This window comes from Anoplolepis gracilipes, chromosome 1, assembly GCF_047496725.1.
Source record: "Anoplolepis gracilipes chromosome 1, ASM4749672v1, whole genome shotgun sequence".
In the NCBI taxonomy this organism is placed as follows: domain Eukaryota; kingdom Metazoa; phylum Arthropoda; class Insecta; order Hymenoptera; family Formicidae; genus Anoplolepis; species Anoplolepis gracilipes.
In genome coordinates this window covers 1,468,526-1,487,467 of record NC_132970.1, presented here as the reverse complement: position 1 = coordinate 1,487,467, position 18,942 = coordinate 1,468,526, and the positions used below count along the sequence as shown (strand labels likewise).

The 18,942-nt window shown below is 35.7% G+C and overlaps 1 protein-coding gene across 10 annotated transcripts in view; it reads right to left on the bottom strand.

Moving 5' to 3' along the window:
• LOC140671022 (uncharacterized) overlaps window positions 1-18,942 on the bottom strand; it is a 151,366-nt gene that overhangs the window by 38,200 nt on the left and 94,224 nt on the right. For all 10 annotated transcript variants that reach the window (XR_012047661.1, XM_072902075.1, XM_072902086.1 and 7 more), the window contains one exon: window positions 9-270. Coding sequence is in view for 9 of the 10 variants with exons in the window: in XM_072902075.1 (XP_072758176.1) it covers window positions 9-270 (262 nt within the window). In the remaining variant the exon portion in view is untranslated. The remainder of the gene's footprint in view (window positions 1-8; window positions 271-18,942) is intronic.

The window sequence follows — 18,942 nt, the reverse complement described above, 5'->3', positions numbered from 1 at the left end:
CTACTTACATGCTGGGGCCCTTGACGATGTCGCCATTGCTAACGGCCCTCAACATTTGGGTGGTTTCGTTATCCAACTGCTTCATAGACGGTTGCTGTAGAGTCGAGCGATGGAGCGGAAGCCGATGGCTGTTACCGGCGTTGCTTCTCGGTAACGGAAGAGTGGACACCGCCGTCGGTGGTTGAGTCAGCGTTCTTTGAGGCAGATGAGACGTGCTGACGGCTCTAGGCGGAAGAGGATCTCTTCCTATCACAGACCCCGAGCCGGACGCTGCGAGAAAAAAGAAAATGTTCACGCTTGTGAAAATCGTACCTCGAATTCTGTAGTTTCTAAGAACTTTAGTTTCAAAGAAACGTGAGGGGGATTTGAATTTATGATGTAATGTTATTGTTAATCATGACGATTCGAGGCAATATATATATATTTATTTTAATATCATTGCATGTGCTTTTATTTTTATCTATGTGATTTCGTGTTAAAATTCATAAATTAATATAAAATTCTATCATTCTTTTCGACTAAGTTGACGTATTTATAATGCAATTTTTGCTACTCGACACGAGTTCATTCTCAGAGATTGCAAACTTTCATCCGAGATATATATACTTATGATAGTTGAGCCTTGCGTATATGGTGAGCTCGCATAAGTGTTTTATGGATCGCGACGAATCGGTAATCGAGTTGAGGTAATTTGTTCAAGAAATTTGTTTGTCTCGCTTGAATGGGAAAGATGGGAAAATATATGAGAAACCAGAATGAAGATTCATGGAATTGAGTGCGAATCTTTCGTAGTTTGTTCTCAGTGAGCTAGCCATTAACGATGCCACGAGTTAACGATGTGTACGCTTCGTTAAGATTTTACGATCGATTATTTATGTTCGAATCGAACCAAATGCACTGGGAGATTCGCTTAGCGTAGAGTGCAGTTAGTACCAAACTGAATTCACATGGGACTATTTCTCTTCTGCAATCATAATTTTGCATCGCAGTAGAGAAATTTTTAAACTATAGTCAATATCTAAGAAATTAATTTAATTTAATTTAAAAAATTTGAATTTCGATATTTGCTTCTTTGCGATTATTTTGAAAGTTTTATATAGTCTTATATATATATTTTGTATTTTTTTTTAAATCAAAACTAAAATCCAAAATCTAGATGTATGAAATAATCTCCATTCTAGGCCCATATTTAATCGAATCTCGCACTAACAGATTCCTCTGGCTCAATTGCCGGATGCATTATGGGAACAGTATGGAGCATAAAATAGACAGAAACGAGAGACAGAACGGAAGCGATGCTTGGGAGCGATGGTAGGCTACCAGCGTTTGAAAACAGGCCGACGACGAGACGGAGGGGCAGAAGGAGGGAAGGAAAGGACAATTTATCGCGCGCAATTAAGTCAACGTCCGAAAGCAGGCCAGGCGCGATTACGCAAAGCCTCGGATTGTGCTTAACGTTAGGGACGGCGACTCCACGACGCGACGTTACGCATCGTGCCAATTGCGCCTCCCTTTTTTTTCTCACGTTCACCTCGCTCGTAAGAAACGGGTGTGTGTAACGGGAAGTTTGCGCGAGCAAGTTTCCCGGAGTGGATAGAAATTAAATGGTAGCCGTAGTTGGTCGGTGGCGACCGGTGGCTAGAAATCGGCGGCGATCGCCCGAATTGGAAGATAGATGGATGTGCATCGGAATGCACATGGGCAATCCACCGCGGATTCGTCCTCGAAGCAGAATCATCTCGCAGATTCGCGACGCGCGAGAAATCAGCGGCCGGCTACATCCGCGTTTGCCACCGTTTGGGTCCGATCGGAATCGGAATCGGACCCGGTAATATCTGTCATGCCGCATCGCGATTGTTCACGCTTAAACTGGCGTTCACGCTCAAACTGACGTTGGGAATGCAAACGACTCGGCGCGATGCCATATGGGCGCAGCAGGAAACTCCTCTCTCGCACTTTACGCATAATAGGCGGTATTCAATCTGCAGAATGTATGGACCGCGATAACGCGCAGTCTCCCACCCTCTCTCCCTCCGGGTGTACGTGATAAAGACATCGCGCCGAGTTGAATTGCATTTTCTCGATCGAACCATAGTTTAATTAATGCAGAATCTTTTTATATTTATCGGAGTACAACTTGTAAAGAGGGTTATACGTACAGAAGCAGGAATTTATGTAAAAGTTTCCGATTATGTATTATGTACGTATAGTTCTCACGTTCAAAGATGATTTCTTTCATTTATGAATTCATAATTATTTATCTAGTATATGAATTTTATAATTAGTGCAATATTTATAGAGTTTTCCATCTTAGCCTGTCACGATCCTGGCTTTGCAATAGAGAAATTCATGAGCAATAAAGCTGAAATGAGGTTCGTATTATGCATAAAATATTACGTAATGTAGTAACTTTATTAGAGCGCGGATATCGTCACGTCAGAGAGATAAAGGATTTCAGGAGAGAGTATCTCTGAAAATAATCAGCGAGTAAACGAGAAAATCCATGGACTTTGGAAAATTATAACTGATTATTCCTTTTTATTAATTTTACTCCATGATACTCGGCAAATTTAGTTCTCCTACAAAGTTATTTAATGCGATTCTATTTTCACATATTTTGATGGATCAACGATGATCCGTCTTCTAACGGCAATTAATTTTTTCGTAGTTTTTGATTACGAAATTCCTACATATGTATACATATTCTTTCACATATATGTGTACCATATAACATTTTTCACCTTTATCAAGTGCGCCAAGTTTCTTCGAATAACTTTTATAACTCGATCCGTGAAACTCGAACTCGCACCGACACTCTCAGAGGTGTACGATTATATTGTATTACATTGACTGACCATGGACAATCGGATTGGTATGTGACTGCGGAGATTGATGAAATGCGTGACAACGCATCCGGGATGCCGGTGATTTGCGCGAATTCATCGTCGCAGATTCGCGCACGCAAACGAATTGACTTTGCGATGTACGTATCGATGTACGAGTACCAGTCGCGATTAAATCAAGATTCGACTTTTTCTTTGCACAATCGTGTTTTCCAGTTTCTTGGCCTTCGCGGTCGGAATGCGGAATGTCCATTCGACCGTCCGGTCGATTTGGCATCGTCAGCCATTTCAACGAGTCCTGCACATCCGTCAAAGGACATTGCAGTGTATATTGACTTTAACTCATTTTTCTTCTCTCTTTAGATTTGTTCTTCGTTATTTTATCTTTGTTATTATTAAATTATTTTTTACACGCACGAATAAATATGATGAAAATAATTTTATTATATAACTCCGACACGTTCAAAATATTTTCCAATTATTTCTAACTAATCAATTTTTTTCAACTTTGTATTATTTTAATATCGAAATTCAAGAACCTTTTCCGATCAGAGTTAATAAAAACAACAACTTTGATTTGTAAATTATGTTTTGTCAGTGAAATATCGCCAATCATTCTGTTTGCGCAAATTCGATAAAAACCTTTAAAGAATTTTATATTCAGAATATCCCCGAGGAAATAATAGTTTCTTTCTTGCATACATATATACTAAAAAATATATAATAACAGTCACGTTTATCTTTCTTTCTATCCTAAATATAATTAAAAAAGTTTTTCAATTGCACAAGATCCAAGACTAAATTATATTTCGAAATTAAATTTGACCTAAATATTTCGAACTATTCTCATGCACAACGCGAGAATATACAGCCATTTGAAATATTCAACAACGCGCGATAAAATACATAGATAATCAGAAATAAGAAAAAAAAGAAATAATTTATTGTATAAAAGATATTCATGCAATCGATTACTGATAATACTTGCCCTAACGTTCCATATTTCTAGCGAACGTAGTTAAATCCATAGAACATAGTCAATGTGCTAAAACTTTAATGCGTATGTGCTGGTTGAGCCCGTGCAAAAGTCGCACGGGAAACATTAGACCGTATAACGGATTAGATTACCTAATTTCACTGTTTTAGAAGAACGGACCTCGTGTTTCGTGGCATTATAAACTCGTAATACGAGAAAATTGTGCAAATTTCACACCGATTTAATTAAATCAGATAGAATTCGTATGAATTATAATTAGCAAGTCTGTATAGCGCAAAATTTCATCAAAATATACGAATTTTTGAGAAAGAAACGGAGCCAAGAAATTCGAGCTATTCGATTTCATCTCTCGCGTTTTGCACGTGCGTATGTAAATATAGGTGTGCCATTTGGCATCGAGCGCAGAAAAGATCAAGGTGCACAAACGAGAGCCGTTATTCGCACGCATACGGGGTGTCCGCAAATTTTCTGGCGCGCCTCAAACCGGTGACACAATCTCTCTCTCTCTCTCTCTCTCTCTCTCTCTCGTCTTTCCATTATATTATGTATATTAAAATTATAATATTTTTGTAATACAAAATTAAATATATAAATTATATGAATTGTAGATATGAGACGAGACGATTTCGCGAAATGTTTGAGAGGAGGACTAAGCTGCGAAATTACGCTTTCACACGACAGAAATGGAAAAGCGAGAGAATAAGGGCGCACCATGGAATCTCTCTTCGGCTGTGTGAAATGCACGAGGATTAAAGTGGAGGTTGTTCACCTCGAAAATCCTAAAGGGCGACAAGGGGAAAGACGAGGATTGGGGACCTTTCTATGGGGATTTAATGGCTGGCGTCGCGACGCCGGAAGAGGCGTCAAAGGGTCGGTGAAACGACGATGAGCGTCGGGTCCGGAAGGGCGCGAATATCATCTTGCCGGATCGAATCTGGCATGAATCGCTTGGAGGATTATGAGAAAAGGATGGTTCCTACCTTTGATAACGGCTAATGAAATTTATGAAACCTTGCAATAATCGGTGACAAAACAACGGTAACAAGTCGACAGTTTGATTTACGATTGACTAATTTATAGATTTACCTATTAAATATAAAACCATGTTTGGTTTTTACGTTATTTCCAGATTTTAATCAGCATATTAATCAGCAACTTTTGCTAATCTCAATATCGGATGTATCTCGGCACTTAATCAATCTGATTTTTTTATCAATTAATTAATTAATAAATTTTATTTTGATTTGCAAATTACACTTTACTTTTTTTCCTAAAATTACTTTTAACTTTTCCACATTTAAACAATTTATAATTCACAACAGAATTAAAAAGACTACTATCTACTTAGGTGCCACACATCTTTATACATATGTATGTGCATTTTATATATATATATACATAATTGTGTTTTATTTCGCAAATATATTTCCTGTATTACACACGACACATAAAATTGAAAAAGAAATTCCCTCCCGAATTCGATGTAGGATAAAGGAAACTTAAGAGATTACTTTGCGCGAAACAATACAGTGTCTATCGTTCGAATCTCTTATCACGCATCGTGCTGGACGAAAGTAAGCAAGCGCGTGCGAATGGGGAAGGATGCTGGATAGGCAAACAGAAATAGATCGTGGTGGCGTCGGCAACTCCCACGGTCATTTGTATCGTCCTCGACCTGTTGCTGTTACGGTCGGACAAGGGTGTTGATTTTTCTTTTTCCTTGCCGACGTACATGCTGGACCGTTACCTCCGCGCACGCGGCCGTCCGCTCCTCTCGCTTTCCCGCCATTATTACGGAATGGAAAAAGGAAGACGAAGAAAGGACAGGGCGCGGTATAGTGTGTGCCCGGACGTAATAAATATTTTACACTCCCGTAGAATTTCTCGAGCTTGTTTTCTCGCGTTACTTTATCCCTATCCCCGCGCGATATCTTCGCCGCAACGTATAAAATAGGATCGTACCATCGTACATCTCCTTTAGAGCATTACTGGGAAAAAAGGAGAAGTGGCAAGGAAAAGAACTGAAACGAAAAGAAACATCGAGCTTTGTCTGTAAAACGTAAAATTCATTTGAAAAACTTGCGACAATAATATTTTTATTTACTCAGATCCGAAGGTTTCTAATTAAATTTTTAAAAAATCGACAATTGCACAAAAGAGAATATTAAATATCGTTGATAATAATGTCACATCACTTTAGTAGCCTATTTGTCACATTCTATTCATTACGGTCATAATTTCAACTCCCCGGTAATTTAAAAGTAAAGGAAATGTTCACGAGTTTAATTTTCACAATTATTTTAATTTCTCTGATTTCCAAGATATTATCTTCATAATATTGTCTGTTCAAATATCGTTGATAATAGTGTCGTATCTTTTGATAGCCCATTTGTTACATTCTATTTATTATGGCTATATAAGCTCTTTCTCTCTCTTGTTTTCATCTTATAAAATACCGTGAAATTGAAATAGGCATCGTCTTATGATTTGAAACCAAAGGAAATTTTCACGACTATAATTTTCACAATTATCTTAGTTTCTCTGATTCTCAGGATATTGTCTTCGTAATATCGTTTAATCATAAAATTTTATTACTTTACTTGCTATATATATTACTGTACGCGTTATTTATTACGCGATTTCAACAATAACTCCTTGAACGAATGACTCACATTTATCTCCAAGTAATAATAGCGAAAAGAAGATGTACGTAAATCAATAAGAATAAATGCTATGTCCGTTTTTGATGAAACCGTATTTTTTACAGGAACAGAAAGACGGAGGAACAATTTGGTAAAACTCGTAGATTAATCATGTTGTCAGACGTGACAATGTTTGCTTACCTTCATCGCTGTGCGATTTAGCACGATAAAAGATTTGAACAACAAACAATGTGTTATTTCGCGCAAAGTCATCTTTTTTATAAATTTCTTTTAGATATATATATATATATATATATATATATATATATATAATTTGGCACAGAATTCCTCAGAAAATATATTTGAAAAATTAAAATACAAATATATACAAAATGCACATACGAACGTATAAAAATGTACGACATAAATAAATAATAATCTTGAATTTTGTCACGAACTTGGCACAGCAGTTCTCAGAAAATATATTTGAAAAATTAAAATACAAATATACATCTACAAAATGCACATATGTACATACGACACATAAATAAATAGTAATGTTAAATTTTGTCACGAATTAGAAATCGTTTAAAATAAAGTTGAATGTGAGAAAGTTGAAAATAATTCAGGAGAAAAATTAAAATATCATTTGCAAAGCGGAATGCAATTTATTAAAAAATTGATAAAAAAAATCTGGTAAAACTGCCGGATTAATCGTGTTGTCGAACAGGGCAACTACTGCAAACTTGGTACGCCGCAACGTGATTCCCGTGCGGATTGATCTCCCGCGTTCGAACCTCTCGCCGTCCTCGTCTCTCCAAGCTCGCGCAGCAACGGTCCGCCGCAATCTCGCCACTATGATTATGGTAGCAAGTGGCCACACTATGGCACCGGCACGAGTGTCGACGAGAGACGCCAAGTAACGGGATCTGTAGTGATCAAGTAGGTCAAACGACTCGGTATCGTCGCTTTGTCTCTTCTACCGAGTACCTCAAGGTTCACGGTACATTGTAAACTTTAAACGAAGCACGTGGACGCGAGCTGATTAGGAATTCACTTTATTAACAGGCATGTAATGTACGAACGACGACCTTTTTTTTATGTGTCCGTAGAGGAACGAGAACATGAATACGAGATGTAATAGCGGAATAAAGCGCGTGTGTACTGAATTAAAAAGAACTCGACGAACCAGTGGATGATAGCCGTAATCGTCGGTCATATCAATTTTATATCGCCTTCATTTTTATATTAATAAAAATGAAAATTAATATTATTAAATATATCTCTCTTTCGCGTAAACTAATATCAAATTTTTATTGCGGTTTAAATTTCGCATTGTTTCACGCAATGATGAAATTAATATTACGTAATAGCTCACCACCGTAGGTTTTGCAATAGCGATATTGTTTTTCTTCAGCTTGCGCAAAAAATTTGCGAGTTAACGCGAATAGAAATTAGGATTATGATAGGAAATTGTCGTAAAAAAGCCTTCTATGTGGGAAGGACTGGAAGTTTAAATAGCCGGGAGAGTTGTAGAGTCTAACGACGCTTTTTACCCGCGGCGTAAACACAAAAATTACCGCACAAATGACCGATGCATTTTCGAGTTGAGGGCGTCCTTTACAATTTTATGCGAACGGGTCGCGAAAGGTCATTAACTGACAGCCGACCGGAAGGTAACGCGCGTCATGGCTGCCGATCGATAAAGTTCAGTTCCTAGTTTTTATGGTCGACACGAGGTCTCGCGTTTCAATGAGAAAACCCAGGGAAGGGGTGAAATTAAATATCCCTGTTTTCTCGATGGTAATTTAAAGTGATGGTTAAAGTGGAAGATATAATAATCGACGACGTAAGAAACGTAGACTAAACAGTATGTTATGCTCCGCTAATTCTACAGAAGACCAACCATCTCCATCTCTTATCGAGGACACGAAGAGATATTTTCGCCACGCGAAGGTTAACCGTCCGAGCGGAAATGTAATTTAGCATAGCAAACGCGTCGATATATCCGTTAGCGATCCAGTTAACGATCCCGTGGAAAAAGGGACTACGTCGACGAACGTGAAATCTACGAATGATCCAACAAACTGGGCCGTTCGCTTTTTCCTCATGTTTTGATGTTGTTGCGAAGAACTTCTTATCGATTCTCAATTTCCCGGTCTCTCCGGCATTGCGATCAGACAATGGCAGGTGTAAATACGTCTTCCTGTCGCCTACTTACTACGTCTGCAGAATTGTGTCACCAGTTTTTTTTTTTTTTTATTGCCAAGTCTTTCGACGAAAATAGATGCTATAAAGATACACTCTTCTTATACATATAGTCGCGCACTGTACACAAAAAAAGCAATGAAAAATGATTGAGATATTTCAGATTCACGTAAAAAAACTGAAAAAAAATTCCGCTATAATTGTCGACATCTTGACACGCATTACGCGAGAATCCGCCGCGAGTAACTAAGGTAACGGTATCTATACCAAGTAAAATCGTGCGTTCCGCATCGCGTTTTAAACTCTACTGCATTGAGGGTTCGCGTGTTCACAGTCCAATTGACATGTCCGGCAAAAAGATTCCGTCGCGTGGTCGTCTATTCATCAATGACATACCTCCCTCAGATTGTTGCCAACATTCGTCCGAGATAAAAACTGGAAGCAGGACGCGATAAATACCATGTTGCTTTAAAGCGGATACGTTAAAATATTTGCTGAAGCGATCGACAAAACATTTATTCCTTTCTCTGAGAAAAACAAACTCGAGAGATGAAAAATATTGGAAATGTTGCTGTGTCGCGTTTAATCGCATCAAAATAATTTAATGGCCGTATCTCGTTTGTTGTTAAATTGAAGATGGCTTAAAAATGACTTGGAAATAATTTGCTAAGATTATTCGGACTGATTGTGAGTGCTGTTATTAAGAATTAATGTTATATAAGTTATTAAATTTGTAGTAAATATATAAGTTTATTAAATTGATTACGGTCAAGTATAATTATCGATCGAAAGTAACCGCCGTTACTTTCGTTCTCAAATGAGATCAATTGAGAAAGAATAAGGTTACTTTAAATTAGAAATAATATTAAAACTTAAATTATAATAAATTTATAATTTTAAACATAAAATAATACAACCTTAGAAAGGCTATAGCCGGATAAGCATACTAAAAGTGCCCCCGACGAGTTTTGAAATAACATTTGGCCTGTCATGTTCTCACTGTAAAAAACAATTTTCCTCAAAATTTTAGCTCCCTAATTTTTTTATTTCTTAAGTTATCGAGAAAAACATCATTTTCAGTTTTTATTTTCTCTTTTCTGTAAATATTTGAGATGATCGCATATCGATTTTTTTCTGAATACGTATCAACGAAAGACACAAAAAAAAATATTCTTTTAATATTCTTAATCTCGAATAAAAACTCGACTTTTAAAAAAAGAATGAAATTAAGAAATGGATTTTTTAACATGTTTCTTTCGAGGTTCAAAATGGAAAATCTTTTTTTTTTTATTATTTTTTAGTAATAAGACGTAAAATTATTTATATTTAAATAATTTTCCGTCCTATGTTGCACCAACTCGAAAAAATTGACTCGAAAAAATTGAAAAAATTTGAGAGTATTGAGACCTATAAAAAGAGTATTTTATAAAAGTTTGATGATTGAACCTCGAAAGAAACATGTTAAAAAAGCCATTTCTTAATTTCATTCTTTTTTTAAAAGTCGAGTTTTTATTCGAGATTAATAAAAGAATATTTTTTTTGTGTCTTTCGTTGATAAGTATTCAGACAAAAATCGACATGCGATCATCTCGAATATTTACAGATAAAAAAAATAAAAACTAAAAGTGACATTTTTCTCGATAACTCAGGAAATAATAAAGTTAAGGAGCTGAATGAGGAAAATTTGCTTTTACAATGAGGAAATGACAGGCCAAGTATTATTTAAAAAACACGTCGGGGGCACTTTTTTGTATGCTTATCCGGCTATAGCCTTTGCGAAAGATTTAATCAAATATTTTAGCAATCAATGGATAGAAAAACAATTCTAATAGAGTAATGATTTTCACCTAAAGATACCAAATTGTAATATATAGATATGCGAGAAGATACGCAGAAATCACCCAGACGTAAAAAGTATCCTGTAAAGGTTCCTAGATTACAAGTAGATATCGCGGGTCGTTAAGCCGAGTATTTGCCTATATTAGCTGTATCTATAAATCTTTACTGATTTTAACAGCTGTAGATGCGAGATGAGAGTACGGAGTCTTGACATCTGTGTCCTCGAGACGATCTCGACGATTCAATGATCGAAAGTGCCGGTACTGAAGTAACGGTACTTGCCGAGAGGAATGCTCCCCGCGTATCGGGAAGGATCAGCGCACAGCCGGATAAACACGACCGGAGCCCGAGTTCCGAAATGTATACTCGTCCAATTTCTCTCGGTCCTCCTGCAACGATCGATACCACTTGCGGACAACTTTGTCTCAAGCAACGATGTTTCGGAGCTTCGAAAACAAATCGAAAAAATACCTGGATGTCTCGCTTTTTGAAAAGTCGAGAAAAATTCTCCTCCAATAATAGTGAGAATCTGAAGATCCAAATGACAATAAAATCAGCTTCGAAATTATAAACTCTCGAAAAGAAGACGGACGTTCGGAACGCGAACATTTTCATCTTCTGACGTTTTCTTTCATTCTCATGCTGTCATTCGCGGAAAGAAACCATTCTGTGTTGCCGATTGCGCGCGTGACCCTGATTCCGCGTCTCTTGTGTCAATTATTCTTACACTTCAATTTATACGCGCCGGCACCTTTAACTTTTCACGGATTAACGACTTGTCGACGCATCTCATTCGGTGATTTAATCGAAGTTTGCAAATTATCTCGCCGACTAAGATGAACATTTTAATGCTGAATTTTGCGTGGAATTCGAAGAATGTATCGTATTAACGAAATCTTGCGAGCAAACGAAGAAAGACTCGAAATAATTGCAATTCAAAAAATCCGTGAAAAAAGTGAAATTATTTTTAACGATGCCTTTTTTGAAACTTTAAATTGTACTTTGCTCTCTCTCTCTCTCTCTTTCTCTCTCTCTTTTGCACTGACTTTGGTAATTATATAATAATAGTCTATCTAATATGTATACTAAATTTGAACTGTGAAACGAAATTGATGAAAATGTATCGCGTTAACCTGAATTAAACGTATAAAATTAAACGTATTAAATTATGTGTTAGAATATCACGAGTGCAACTAATAACGTAATTCAAATTCAATTATCTTGTTCCAAATATACCCGTACACTGTTGAGACTTGACGAGTTTCTCGTCGTCAAGCAATAACAGGCAACATACGTAAAACCATTAGCTTTATCGTGTCGATACTTCATTCACAATATAACATTCTCGACAGTGAAGGGAAGGTGAGACATACATAATGCATATAATGCGCCATAAGTCTCAATCTCTCACTCTATCGATTGTCATTAATACATATATAATGAGAATCATACATAAAGAATGGTCAGATATTTTGAAATCCGATCGACAACTTTTATGATTGTCTCATATCAAATCGTCTAAAGAGAATGATTAGAATATATGATATTATACGTACTGTATTTGCCGGACCAGCAGCTGCCGCAAATCAGACCGACTTTCCCGCCCATCTTCCTCGCGATAACGAGATGCGCAGCTATCGAAAAGACCCCGTTCCCTGCCGTGAATCTTATTAGCGACGTGATCGACGTAACGTCGCGCCACGTGCCTGTCATGGGCACTGACCGCGATCCGTGCGAACGACCCTTGTCCGCCTACAATGTTGTTCCCATCCCGAGATTAAATCGTCGAGAGTAAATATCGGTGGCAAAGGGTAACCGTTGGTAGATGTGTTGACGCAAACAGTCTAAATCAACAATCTCTTGCTTTCTCAAAATCATTCACGTAACTGTTCAATCGGTCGATTACTGTTTCGACGAGACACCAAATTATAAATTCTAATCCACATATGAAATTTCCGCGATATTTTTGTAACGTTGCAACATTTCAAAACATTTCACGTATAACATGAATTACGAGATGTCTTTTTAAGATTGACAAATAAAAATGTCCAACATTGTATATACATTTTTTTTAGGTTTATATAATGTGTTTTATTAGTTAAATAAATTTTTTTCTGCATATTTCAATTCAATATTTAAATATATTCAAAAGAATTCGAAAACTAAGATATACGCGCTATTTTTCTTATTTTAGAAATCATTTTATAATTTAACCTTAACAATTATGAAAAAAATTTCAGAATAAAGATCGTGCATCAATATTTTAAAAATCGAAACAATAAAGTTGACAGATTTTGTGCAATTATTTTGTCAGCACAAACGATGAAGTACCGAACGTAGAATGATTGAAGTATCAATCAATAAGAGCTGTCACGAGTTTATCGGTTTATTGAATTAGCAACGACTTAACCATTCGCCAGAAATAGATGCATGTCGATCTGCAATTTTTTTCCTTTGAAGCTTTTCTATTATACCGTTTCGTTTATTACTATAAATGAAATATACACTAGTCTATTTCCATATATAAATTTGCTATTATTCCAAATCAAAGTTATCATTTAATAATATATTGTTTTAATAAAACAAATACGTAGGGTTATTTTTTAATAAAAAAAATTCTGATAAAAGTATATATAGTAATATATACAACTTACAAAGACTTGTTAGAAAAATGTATTAAATTTACACCATATAATATAATTTATCCATGAAGTCAATTAAAATGTTTAAAAATTTTTTTCACATTCATATTATTGCAACGTTTCTCTATTCCAAAAATACGCATCACAGTATGTGAAAATTTTCTTGTCACCATTCTAGTGTATCAGATTTCAGCAATTTAATACTGACGTTTATATACTTTACCTATACGTTCGCGCCGTTACTCTATATTTTAAGAAAACCATTTCGCGCCCAAGGATATTACACGGATGCCCACGATCCTTATTTTTCTTCGAGGACGTAAAAATTATTTGGACGCTTCTTACATCAACATCGCGTGCACCGTCATCCTTAACGAGCATCGCGCATCTTCCTTGAAATGTCACGACCTCGAATGAACTTTTAAGACGATCTCTCGTAGCTCGTGCGTGTCTCCCCGTAACAGCTCGCCGATTTTACTTCGCGAGGGGCTCTCTCGGCGAGAATAATTTTCGTCAAGAAATTTCGATCGTGATCCAAACGCGATGAATATTCGTTGCGACTGGTTTTGAATTTCATGCAAAGTGTGACGCAAATACACGCATGTCGCTCGCACCTGTCCCTACCTCGCGGAAAAATTCCAAAAATACATGCGTACACGCGGATGTTTAACACAAAGTTAGCAACGGTCGTCTAATAGGAGTCCGACAAATTCGATTAACCGATCAAACAATTATATATGCACACGCATATTTTACTATCTCTACTAAACGACGATCCACACGAGCGTACGATCGTGATCCACGCGCCGATCGATGCGGACTGACACGCGTTCACGCTGCACGCGAAAGTCGCGTGGAACCGCGTGGAGCGCCACCGACTGACTGACTGACTGACTGACTCGCAACTCGCAGCCGGACAACCCAGGCTGTCTGTCTGATCCCCATCTCTCTATGCAACTCCGTCCGATTAAAAGGTCCCCACAATCGGGAACTGTTGCTTCGATGATCCGACGATCGAACGTGGAGGACGATACTTCGAATAAAAGTGTACACTTATAGAAAAGATTTCCCAATTTAATGCTATTACTCTTCAATTTATCATAAACTAGTATCGATATAGCGACAATTATATTTATTATTGAAGAGATAATATTTTAATCTTGTTGGAAAACTTAAATCTAAAATAAAATGAGCTTGATGCTATCTATCTCGTTAATTTTTAGTAAGATGTCGCCAACTATTGTGGCGCTAACATCAAGCAAAGTTGTTCTAAATGCAAGACAGCATATATAACTTACATTATATAATTTACAATTAGATTTGTATATTACTCTCGTCTCAAAATAGTAAGACAATCTTATTTAATTCGAAAGAATTGACTTAATTTTAAAATTGTTTTATTTTTATACATGATATTGTGACATGACTAAACTCAAGAATATTTTTGTCTCGTAATCAGATATCCTTTCAAAGAGTGTACAATTTTTCTATTAGTCAGCAATCTAACTTTTGAGAGATTCTGAATTATATATAATTAATATAAGTTTATTTTTGTCATTATTTTTCTTTTTAGATTTTATTTATGTTACAGAGGAAAAAAAGAATATTTGCTTAATTAATGTTAATTAAAGCAATAATTTTCTAAATATGTCCTTTTACGCTCCATTGTGTTGTTTCATTTTTAATAATATAATTAAACATTGTTTTTAATAATATAATTAAACATAATATTATTAAACATCAATATTTGAAATGATATCAATGGATGGAAATTGATAAGTATCGGAACGTTGAATCAAGTTATTAGGAATTGTTCGTGAGAATACTGCGTAATATAATATAAGTTAATTATGTTCGTTAATTTTAGAAACTTTGTTTCTTAATTAATAGAAGTAATATGAATCCGACAATGTAACAATATACATATTCTCTAAAGCTCTTGAAAAAAAACATCAATATTGAATGAGCGAAAATGTCTCGATATCTTAGCAAAGTTGTGCATTCACGAAGTTACGCTTCGTTAGTAAAATCTCGCTATTTCGATTTCATGCTTCGCCAACTTGATGCCTTTAATTAAATGTTTCCGATAACAGTGTAGATTATCGCGGTATTATTTTGCATCTCTCAGTGTGACATATCACCCGCCTATCGAAAATAAAATATTTTAACAGCCATGTGTGGCGCTCTGTTGAAACTTGATATAGTACTGTTTTATTTCATTTAGCTGGACGCGCGATTATATAATCAAGACCATCATTATTCTCCCTTTCATATTTGATCCTTATAACGAGTAATTAAATACAGAATTATTATTATTAGCATTTCCCTCTCTATATCTATTAATTTCTTCAATTTTGTTCTATTTATTCCATATTAAAATTACGATATTTAAATTTATGGTATTTGATTTTTGCCTTTTGGATTATCTTATACATATATATATATTTAATACACACTTCTTTGTATACGACTTTGAAAAATTCTCTGTAATAAAGAATAATTTGTGATTATTTTAGAATTATTTCTTCCTTATCGCAAATTTCATGATTATATTTCGTATGTAAAAAGTGTTCTTTATAATTGTGTGTTTTTTTTTTTTTTTTTTTTTTTTACATTAGATCAATTGCTCTTTTCATGAGATAGTTGAATTTTCTAGTTTGAAATGTGAAAAATGAGCCCTCATGCTTAAACACGTGCGGCTTACAATGAAAGTTTTATTTTTCACCGAGGTCAATAGCAGGCAGTCGATGAGGTGAACCACATTACCAAAGTGCCAATCACAGACACATTGCGCCGACAAGAGAGGCTATGGTACTTCAATTGTAAAAATATTCCAATTTCACGTGTCTCTGACCTTTCGCGATGCGATGATATCAAAGTTAAATGTGATATGCTCAAATATGTTTTACGAAGATAAGAACAGAAAAAAAAACTTATTATTACTTTAACAAATTCCGATATTCTTAGGACATCTAAACAAATGTTTTTTTTTATTTATAATATAAAATATTAACTATTTTATAAATTTATTATGTAAACATAAAAAAAAACTTAAAATTTTACTAAAATTATATCGATTTTCATGCTCGATGAAAAATATATTGACGCGTGTTTAAAAATTAAACAAGTTATTTCAATTACTTCGATTAGAGAAAGGAGGGAAGCATCAAAAAATTTTAGACAATCTAAAATTAAATATACAGATTGTAATTTCCCGAGTAAAAGTTTCTCTTGTCTTTCTCGATCAGAACATCAAATGCTGATGTAGCAATTTATGTAAACGTCCGATATTATCCCGTCAGAAATCAATTCTTTTCGGTTTTAGCCGAAAAATATTTTTCTCTCCTCTCTCTCTCTCTCTCTCTGGCTCTTTATTAATTCCACGAAATCTGGGATCCGACGGACTTTAATTATGGAGTATCGCGCGGTATTCCCTCGTGTTCCACACAAAGGGGAAAGGGAGGAGGAGGAGGGGGGGGGGAAATGTATCGGGGAAGAAAGACCAAAAAATTTCTCACGCGACGGCAGGTATATATAATCGATCGGCACAGTCGAGGGATTGCGAGAGAAAAGTTCCATCGGCGGGCCGCGCGTTTTTCCCCGTGGATATTTAACGATCCCGCGAGGAATCATAGCAACGAACAGGCGAGCCGTAAATATCGCTCGCGGCTGTGTAGAACCTATCTACTTTAAGAGACCGCGTCATTCGCGTATGTTATTGAACCCGACATAAAGTGCAACGAACAAGTCGCCGACGACGACGACAACGTCGACGTCGACGCTGCATTTATAGCGACATTGCTCTTCGTGTCGCGCGGACGTAGTTACGATAATGCGTTCGCTGCGTCAAACAACGTTAGCGACAATACAACGACTTTCCACCTGCCAATAGACCATGCAAAGTTGTTCCGTTGCCGAGAAAGCTGTTTCTGAGTTGGCTACAAATACTGTTCCGTTATTAAGGCGAGTGACGTGCGAATAGTATGCCGGTTGGAAAACACGAGGATCATCTCGAGAGCGGCAGACCAGCTGTCACTCAAGTGGCCTTTACGGAGTTAGCCGCTCCGTAAGAATAACATCACCTCTCGGAGGAAAAATTAACCAGCGAACAAAGTTGTCTGAAGAAAATTAATTAGGGCGATTAGAGCGTTCTCGATTAATTGCCGGACATGTCGGTGTGCGCGATCAAATGTTTAATCGCAGTAACGAGATCGTGACTTCTTTATGCAAGAAATAATGTGTAATTAATTATACTGTAATACGTAAGTTTTACATATTACACTTATTTTCATTATAGATTCTATGAGTCGAAAAAAATAAAATTGAAATTACACATCTTCCTTCCTCCCTCCCTCTCTCTCTCTCTCTCTCTCTCTCTCTCTCTCTCTCTCTCTCTCTCTCTCTCTCTCTTTCTGTGAGAATTTTTAATCGAGACGGATGAAAATATGCGTCGATTCTCTTTCGATGTTTCTAGGTTTTATTTTATTTAAACAATATTAATTTTATTTAATTATCAGATACATTTTTATGCCATCAATTTAATTCTCGTTGTCAATGACATTTGCTAATTAGAAGCAAATTCAAATTTTTAGGATTGCTAAAGATAACGGCTTGGGTATATTTCTATCCGGTTTTAGTTTCATTTATTTTTAATCGGATATCTTTTTGTACAATTTATATGTATAACACGAAAATTATATATGTACATATCTTAATAAATGCTTAAAGTAGTGCGATCGAATCCCTTAAATAATTCAGTGAATTTTTAAAATTATTACTAACGTCGTTGCTAATGGCAGTCGCTGTATTTCCTAAAGACAGCTCTATTAATCTTTCGCTTGATTATTTAGATTAGAAAGATATTTTTCATAAAAGGACTTTGAAAATTCTGTATTCCATGTTGGCGGCAATATATTCTAACAAATTAACTAAATGGTTGAAGAACGATATCTCGATAGTTTCGATGTCAACCTAAAAACATGGCTCACGAAATAATTCGTCATTCGTATTAATTTTACGCAGAATATTTATAAAATACAATCCTACATATAAAAGGTGTCAACTTGAAATCACTCGAATGTAGGAATCAATCGAAGAATATTTAAAAAGACTGTCTAGCATTTTCGAAAAAAAAAAAAAAAAAAAAAAAAAAAGTAACTCTTATTATAATAATAATGTCATGATTTATACTTACATTACGAATCAATTAACTGGCATGACTTAAAAGAAAATAAGTAAATAAAAGAAAGAATTAAATAGAAAACATAATCGTCTTGGATTACACCATTTCTTTCGGCGATTGTGATGTAAATCTTAAGTGATAAATATTTAAGAATATACATGCATTCAACTAAATACATACATACACACAATTGCAATTTTACCATAATTACATAATAGCAAATTTAATATTTCATTGCTATTTATCTATCTTATTGTGCAATGAAAGCCCGATATACGTTATCAACCGTGATTAATAATTGCAGTAAATTACGATGAATTACTCTGTGTTTTTAATTATCTCGGAAACGCACTCATTCAAAACGCTCACGCACCAGGCCGTGTTCCAGCTCGCATCAATTATAAAACTTTATTCATCCAAAATTGCATCATTCAAATCGATTCTTGGATTCAACAAATTGCCAAGAATAAACTATAGGTCTCACACACACACACACGGCCTGGTCCGTGATTACAAGAAAGCGGCTTGCATCGCTATGCATGTCATCGCAAGCGCAGGTACATTATTTGGTAGCGAAAATATTGTGTTT